The 8980-nt window shown below is 35.4% G+C and overlaps 1 protein-coding gene across 1 annotated transcript; it reads left to right on the top strand.

Moving 5' to 3' along the window:
• The first annotated feature begins 442 nt into the window (after positions 1-442).
• LOC107562739 (cytochrome P450 4V2-like) lies at positions 443-8681 on the top strand. Its single transcript, XM_016247437.1, has 11 exons — positions 443-694; positions 1527-1639; positions 2356-2441; positions 2878-3068; positions 3356-3425; positions 4382-4508; positions 4591-4764; positions 5156-5258; positions 5398-5532; positions 7980-8159; positions 8267-8681. The coding sequence occupies exons 1-11, from the start codon at positions 502-504 to the stop codon at positions 8428-8430; spliced, it is 1536 nt and encodes a 511-aa protein (XP_016102923.1). The 5' UTR covers positions 443-501; the 3' UTR covers positions 8431-8681.
• Positions 8682-8980: the final 299 nt, after the last annotated feature.

Here is an 8980-nt window from a genome sequence, read left to right as displayed (position 1 = left end):
ATTTTGTGATTAATAAATATTAGTACTTTTATTTTCACTTTGATTGATTTTAAATATATATTATTCAAAAAACAGAAAGAACCAGGGCTGTCCTAGTGCGGGGCAACTGGTGCAAAAGTACCGACGGGGGGCCCGCTCCCTACCTCGCACTGGGCCCCGCGCCAGCTTGGGATGGCCCTGATTATATTGTGGCATGCATGAACACTGGATCCTGTAAAATGGCTTTCCACTGACTGTTCCAATGAAAAACTATAGGCCTAATTTTTTAAGTGCCCGTATGTCTCTGATAAACTTCCAACATAAACACAGCAAACTAATTTTCCCATTTCAGAGGTTCTGCAGTTCTTTAGTAAATTCATTTGGTTGTAGCAGTGCTTGTGGAACTTGCGTTTGGCTACATGTCAGGATGATCCAAAGTCCAGTAGCAACTTTATTATGAAACACTGGGAAGCTCAAAGCTCATAGAGACACACACGCATCGCCGTGCCTCTCAGTGGCAAGATGTTCCCGCTCGCCGGTGTGTATACTTTTGGGTTCGTAGCCGTGACGGTTTGCGTTATTCTTTTGACATATATCACCTACCAGCTGCTGAAAAACTACCTGCACAACTGGAAAGAACTGAAGCCAGTTCCGGGCATTGGAAACACATATCCGTTCATAGGGGACGCGTTGCAGTTTAAATCGAACGCGGGAGGTGAGAAGAGCAATATATCGGTCCGTTTTTCTTCCTAGCATCTTTACGATGTTTTGTCTGGTCTGATCTCGTCAATAAATATAAAATACACATATAATGTATACATGATACTATTTCAAAATAAATTATTAGAGAACGACAAAAATAAAAGGATAATATATGAGAAAAAAATAAATGCAATGAAAGTGTGCACTTTTACATGCTATGATTCTTTTAAAGAATAGGCTATTTCTAATCATTCAATAAATCAATGCATTTAACGCAGTTTATGACAACCCATTTATAGCCAAGTATTCTATTTTTAATTTTTATTTTTAATGTTATAGTCTAAAGTATTCTATATATTTTTTTACATTTCTATTTTAAAAATTCAATTTCACTTTATTTTGATGGTCCCTTTAACACAGTCTGTTGTAACGTTCCACCCACATATCTACTAACTCTCATTAAAGTGAGCATTAGTAGACTGGTAGGGTTAGGGTTAGATTAAGTTGAAATGTACTTGCAAAGACCATCACAATAGAGTTAGCAGAAATTATTCAGACAGTCTACTAATTCTCTAATGAGGGTTAGTTGACACATAAGTGCAACTTATTGTCAACTCAATGTCCAAAAGTGACCATCAAAAAGTGTATAAAAATATATTCTAAATTATTCTATTTTTAAAATTAAAACAACAACAAAACGTATATTTTCTTACGTGACAACTATTCCCTGTCTCTATACATTTTAACATAGAAAGTTCATGTTACTGTGAACAACTCCATTTGCACTGGAGTTAAAGTAACCCTTCAAATGCATTGAAGTATAAAAGTTGAAAACTGTCTTTCAGAATTCTTTTGTCAGGTGGTTGGCTACACAAAAGAATTCTGGGATTCTCCTCTGTTTAAATTATGGATTGGACCTGTCCCATTTCTCATCTTATACCATGCTGAGACTATCGAGGTATTGTCCACTTGCATGTGACGCGCACACTCACTTGTTATGATCAGGGTCTCTGACCTATAGTGACAGTATATTACACAATATGAGCAGATGTTTGAAGATCAAGATAACCATAGTGAGTGAACTCTTTTTAGTGGCACCACAAAAGTTGATGACTGTGCATTAGATAAAAGAAAAAGATACTATATGTATGATATCTATGTACAAAGAAATACATAAGATGTTAAAGATTAGAAGAATATTCAAAGAGACCATTCAGTATGTTAAAGTCCAATGCTGCAAACTGTAAATTAAGCTCAACAAAAGGATAAGGAAAAGGTTTAAGCAGATTAAAGACTAGTTTTGGTGGTGATAGTAAAGTTCTGGATCAGAGGAACCATTATTTCAGTTCAGCAGCCATTGTTGCCAAGTTGATTCAAAATGTTTAATGTAAGGAATGAAATACAATACAAATTTAGTTAAACACATCTGTTTTAGCAGTCTCACACTTGCGAGACAAGAAAGGATTGGGAAACTAGAGTTGCAATATTCGATGCAATGTTGCTCATTTCTATATTCCTAACAAAATTGTACTTTACATTTTTACATTGCAAACATATGAATACTTGTTATAATACTTAATATATCATCAACCCTAGTGGTAACAAAGACAATTTTACAAGTCCTCAATTTTATGTTTTATTTGTCACTCTTGGCAAATCCTACCACTTATACAGACAGTGCTGAATAACCCTGTTCACATGGACAAGGCTTACGCATACAAATTTCTGCACCCCTGGCTGGGAACAGGACTACTCACAAGGTAAACTGTTTACCAACTCAATAAAGGCTCATTTTAAATCATGTCAAGTTGTAGGGAACATTTCAAAGCAACTTCACAGTATTAAACAGGGTCAGTTAGTAGTATCAGATCAGAACCAGTGATGCCAACTTCATCAATATAAGTCTAATCCATATTCTTCTGTAAAGCAGCTCTAAAAAAAACTAAAGTGTTATTATTCAGCTCCAGTCAGTTCAGGGTTGATTGGGTTCAGTTCAATAACTGTGTAAAGTTCATCATTTATAAATCAAGTTCAATTCAGCGAGTTAAAGCTGAAGACAGTAGAATTGTGATTGAGCTTGAGACAGTTCAATACTGATTCTATTTAGTTCAATAATAAAGAGCAGACAAATAAGTATCCCTTTGCAAATAACTAAGACACCTGTCTTAAATTCCCTTCTGTTTTTCCTTTTGTTAGTACTGGGGATAAGTGGAGACGCAGACGTAAGATGTTGACCCCAACATTTCATTTCTCTATACTAACTGAGTTCCTGGAGGTGATGAATGAACAGGCAGAGGTGCTCATAGAGAAACTTGCGAAACAAGCTGGAAAAGGCTCTTTCAACTGCTTTAACTACATCACTCTCTGTGCCCTAGATATCATCTGTGGTTTGTGTAGTTTTCTGTACATTTTAACATCCTTAACGGGTACCTTTAACAAGACAAACGTATGTGATTTTCACTATTATACAGCACATGGCATTGTAAAGACTAAATTTATTCCTCACAGCCTCGTTTTCATCTGCATAAATGGCATCTAACCTGACTATGGTCTATGTACATATCTTTTGTTTGTGTGTTTATGGTAGTTTTGGTTTTTAGTGAGGGTGACAATGCAAGTTTGTTTGAGGATGTGGAGAAGTATCAAAATTCAAAACAGATTTGTTACATTTCAGAGACTGCCATGGGAAAGAAGATCTATGCACAGAGCAACCATGACTCTGAGTATGTGCGCAGTGTGTACAGGTAAGTGATTTTTACATTTATTAAATGTTAATATAGTAGGAACATTTTTAGGGTGGATGCTAGACAGATTTAAGGTTGTGCATCCGAGTACAAATCAATACTTGTTTGAAACTCTGCAAATAACTGTGTGTGTTTAACTGGCTTGGTGAGTTAGCTTTTATACCTTGGTCATGCTTCATTCCAAAGGCCATGCAACGGATGACTTTGTGTGTTTATAACACACTCTAGAGTCATGGTTATATTTAGTGTTCTGAAAGTTTCAAAATACTTCAAAATAATTCCAGTTCTACATAGATGGTTTAGGGGTCAGCAGTGTACAGGGGTCAATTTGATTACTATGAGGGAACACGGTTCAGTCTGTTTATATTACATTGTCTTGATAAATGATAAATGAAGTATTTTCTTGTTTTTTCCCCCCTCCTGTTAAGATGTGAAAATAGTAGTCGCAACAAATGAAGTAGTAGAAAATAGTCTACGCAACAAATGAATGACATTTACAGACTGTGATTATGAGTTAATGAATAATATGTTAACACGAATAGTTTGTGAAGTGCTTAAAATTCAGAATTTAAGCTATATTTTCACAACATTTGTAAATGTAAATGTAATATGTGAACTGAGGTTTAATGACATTTGTTAGCATTCAACAGTACATTAAGAAGTTTTTAATAATTGTAAACCATCTGTCAAAATCATTTGACGATTTTTGAAAAAAGTGCATGATCACATGAATTAAAAGTTTAATGACATTTGAAAGCATTTCAGTTTACATGAAATAATGATCTATACATTAGTACATTAGCAAAGCTCTCTGAATATGTATTAACTAATGCTCTGTTAAGCATTACATAATGTCTGTTAATGATTCATTAATGAAAGTTATTATAAAGTGTTACCAATGAATGAATATGATATTTACTAATACTTGCAACTTCTATTATTCTTGATCGGTACAGAATGAGTGACATCATCACCAGGCGCCAGAGGATGCCCTGGTACTGGCCTGATTTTGTATATAACTATTTTGGTGAAGGCAGAGAACACAACCGTAGTCTGAAAGTCCTTCACTCCTTCACAGAGAGTGTGAGTGTTTATGTAATAACCGACCACGTTCAGTCTGGTCAAGGCTGCATTCGGATCACCTGTGTGTCTTTCTGTCAGGTAGGTGATTAACGAGAGGGCAGAGTACATTACCTACATTGAGTCTGACAGTGAATCAGATCAGGGGATGAGGAAAAGACGGGCTTTCTTGGACATGCTGTTAAAAACAACAGATGAGGATGGGAAAAAGTTAACTCACAAAGATATCCAGGAGGAAGTGGACACCTTTATGTTTGAGGTAGGAACTGTTAAAATGATGAGAGGAACAAAATGATTCACTGCTCAAAACAACATAGGCTAGTGGCACTTGCGGGTTAAACAATGCTATGATAACTCTGAAAAAATAAATAAATACCATTAAATATGAAGGTCTTGTAACATTTTGTCCTTTTATTAATGTATAGTGCTTGTTTTGTGTGTTTATTAAGCAAGGCTTGGTAAACTAGGTCATTATCATCCTCATTTTGTGTATTACTGTATTAAAATTAATTTAAGTAAAAAAGACCTTAAATTATTAGACCCTTGTTCATGGGTTTACCAAATCACTGACATTTTAAAATGTCTTGAAACCAAGGTAATTTGGTGAGGTAAACTTTCTGTTAAAAAGCATTTTTTGCTACATCTTGCAGGGTCATGACACAACAGCGGCTGCCATGAACTGGGCCGTACACTTGTTAGGCTCCCATCCTGAAGTCCAAAGGAAGGCGCAACAAGAACTACTTGAGGTTTTTGGTGCGTTAAGCACACTTGTCGTGGTTCATATTATTCAGTTAAACACCAAGAATAGGTGTTTAAATCATTACTTTGTTGAAGAGCCTGAAACTGTTTGGAACTCATTTTAATAATTTTGTGTTAAAATGTTGTGTGTCAGGCGAGTCGGAGAGGCCAATTAACACAGAGGATCTAAAGAAACTGCGTTATCTGGAGTGTGTGATAAAGGAGTCTCTGCGTCTCTTTCCTTCTGTTCCGTTTTTTGCCCGAACCATCTGTGAGGATACACAGATCAGTGAGTTCCTTATATTAGTCTACTTGTCACATATTCATTCATTCCTTGGGTCATGCATACATTGAATAATGTGGTATTTTGTTAATTTACACAGTTTATTTATTTTTTTCATCCACTTTATGTTCATCAGTTACAGCAATAGTTCACAAACAAAGAGGTCCGAACCAGTATGACCTTCTTTCTTCTGTGAACTGCAACAAGAGAAATTTAATTATTTAATAAATTATTATCTTAATAATAATGTACTGGTAGCTGATCACTCCCAAACTTTAATTCTGTTATTATTTACTCACCCCAAATATCACAGCAAATTCTAGTGCTGTTCTTTCCTTCCACACACACACACACACACACACACACAATCTTTACTTAGATTTTTATCATGCAATAACAAAAAGCAGGATATCCTCTATTTTATTTTATTTTATTTAACGTTCAACTGAAATAATAACACCACACACATTTAAAGCAACATAAATATGAATAAGTAATGAGAGAATGTTCATGTTTTGGTAAGCTATTATAATTATTTAACTGTATCATTTGCAGTGATGTATGAAGTACCTGAAAGCCATACTCAAGTAAAAGTACAGATATCTTACCAGAAAATGACTTTGGTAGAAGTTGAAGTCAACGTTTAGAATATTACTTGTATGTGATATTTATTGTACTTAAGTACGAAAAGTATTTTTTAAATCTTAAACGTACTTAAGTATTGAAAGTAAAAGTACAAGTAAATGCAAAATGGAAAAGAAGCAAATAAATATATAAAACATGTTCATACACAGCTTGAGTAGCGAGATTGTGTTCAGTTTTTTACTCTTTCTTCCATTTTGTATTTTTTTGGTAAGAATAAGAAGCACTTCATCCAGTAGTGTCTTTCATTCCAACATAAGAAAACATTTCTGGAATATGCATCTGAAATAGCATTTAGATGTATTTACACAGTTTATGTATCTCAGAGGGGACATGGATGCATTTCAACTGCAGTTACAGATGCATACATAGGCCTAATGTTTTGTTTTTAACATAAAACGTTGAATACTGATATTTGAAATAATTTTAAACATGAAAAAATAGTCGAAATGTGACATTAAAACTGCCAGTAGGTGACAGCAAGTGACTGTTAATGAGTGAGTCATTGAGATTTAACTGATTCATTCAAACGACTGATTCATTCAGGAACAAAGCATTTGACTTCGGCTGCGTCCGAAAGCCAAGGCAGCTGACTTGCTGCCTCGCTGCCTTATCAGGCAATAACTTTGCAGGCAGCGTTTTTGCATGGAGGCACCTCGTGAAACTGATTTCGGACAGGCTTCTGAGGCAGCGTAACGGTTTAATGATCTACAACAAAACAGAACGAGTTTTGGTGATAACTAAACGAATATTTAATTACTATAATACTGATTTCTCGCTAGAAATAACATCAAAAGTGCAAAAAGTTAGTCAGAAATATACATTTACACACAAACTGACCACCAAACGCAACATTCAGACGCCATCTTTATTTTTTATCCCAACCGTCACGGAATGGAACGCACAGGATTGTGGGATATCAAAGGCAGCGAAGGATACATCTATGCTGCCTTCAAAATTGGATCAGAAGAAGGTACCTCCGGAGACGGGAAGTAAAGCAGGATTTGGATTCGGACATGCCTTGATGCCTTCCTGCCGTGGAATTTTAGAGCTTTCGGACGCAGCCTTTGTTAATGAGTGAATAACTGAATCATTTTTATCTACCGATTCGTTCAAAAAGCTGATTCATTCAATAAGTAAACACCGTCCATTGCTCAGAGATGCAAAACAGTGCTGTGATCTTTGTTTGGAACTATTTTCATTGGCAAAATTGAGCAAAAACAAGCTATATTATGTCTAAAATGTAAGTCACTTATTGCTTTACTGAACTTGTATAAAATGATTATTAAATGTGTTATCATGCTGATATCTGCAGAAAAACGGGACTCTTTGTGTGATATAGATTAAAGTAACTATTGAATTATATAAATAAAAAAAGCATAGAGAAGCATTTTTGCTGTCTACAATTTAGAATGCCTGGAATTTTGAGTTTTAATAGACTAATAAATCAACGTGTGTGCACGGTGTGTGATTTGGTGATATAGCCTACTTGATAATGTCAGATTGCACATTATTACAACAACACTTGCCATATTAATGCCAGACCACTGATTCGTCAAACCTGCTTTCCTGCAGTCCGTGTTCTTCTCACTAATTTGTAGTAAGTATGCTTCAGGGAAATGTATCGGAGTAAAAGTATACATTTTAATTAGGAAATGTAGAGGAGTCAAAGTAAAATGTGGCTGAAATATTAAAACTTATGTAAAGTACAGATACTTCCAAAAATACTTAAGTACTGTAACGAAGTATTATTACTTTGTTACGTTACACCACCGATCATTTGACATGATACTTGTGTGTATCTTCTATAGATGGCTATAAAGTTCCTAAAGGAGCAAATGTCATCGTCATAACCTATGCCCTTCACCGTGACCCTCGCTTCTTCCCTGACCCTGAAGAGTTCCGTCCTGAGCGTTTCCTGCCAGAGAACTGCGTCGGTCGACATCCTTATGCCTTCATTCCATTCTCTGCTGGCCTTCGCAACTGCATTGGTGAGACCTACAAGCATAAACATTATACATGGAAATAATGTGTCATTCTATACTTTTCCAGAGGCTTTTTTTAATAATAGCTGACAGTTTTATGTTTGTGTATTTAGGTCAGCGTTTTGCTATAATGGAGGAAAAGGTTATTCTGGCTTCTATTCTGCGCTACTTTAACATAGTGGCATGTCAGAAGAGGGAGGAACTCCGGCCACTGGGCGAACTGGTACTGCGACCAGAGCAAGGCATCTGGATCACGTTGGAGCGCAGAAAGCACTAGCACACACACATAGTCAACATAAGAATTAATTCATGATGGCAATATTGTGTTGTGAATGACACAAACCTCAATGTAACATAAAGCCCAACACCTGAACCCCTAACCATGACTGTTCTACAATCTACATTTTTGTATGATATCCACCTCAAGCTATTTTCTTTGAATGTGCAAGATTTCTGATTCATTGGACACTAAATGTAAATAACTAGGAAAGTGCAGTAAACAGTAAAACTAAAAAAGTGTGTTTATGATTGTGATAAATTGAAACAAAATGATAACAAATACCAGTTTGCAATATAAAACAGCATAACAGACTTCTTATGTATAGGTAAAATAACTGGAAGTCAGTGACCCTGAAAGTCTTGCACATTCAAGTTATTTAAAAAATTAGGTTAAGATTATGCAATCTTGTTCAAATAATTGTCAAGAGATTGTTTTGACAGTTACACAATTACACAGAAGTGCAACTGTTCTATAACTGAAAGTACTGCAAAATGATTAAGGCCTTTTAAAAATATACTATACAATTTAATCTAAGAAGATTTCATTT

Source organism: Sinocyclocheilus grahami, unplaced genomic scaffold, assembly GCF_001515645.1.
Source record: "Sinocyclocheilus grahami isolate Dianchi unplaced genomic scaffold, SAMN03320097.WGS_v1.1 scaffold836.1, whole genome shotgun sequence".
Classification (NCBI taxonomy): Eukaryota; Metazoa; Chordata; class Actinopteri; order Cypriniformes; family Cyprinidae; genus Sinocyclocheilus; species Sinocyclocheilus grahami.
This window is presented reverse-complemented; position numbering and strand designations above follow the sequence as displayed.

Coding starts and splice junctions, on each gene's coding strand:
- LOC107562739 (XM_016247437.1), top strand. CDS start 502: ATGTTCCCGCTCGCCGGTGTGTATACTTTTGGGTTCGTAGCCGTGACG. Junction 4,509..4,590: donor TTCACTCCTTCACAGAGAGT/GTGAGTGTTTAT, acceptor TCTGTCAGGTAG/GTGATTAACGAGAGGGCAGA. Junction 5,533..7,979: donor CTGTGAGGATACACAGATCA/GTGAGTTCCTTA, acceptor TATCTTCTATAG/ATGGCTATAAAGTTCCTAAA.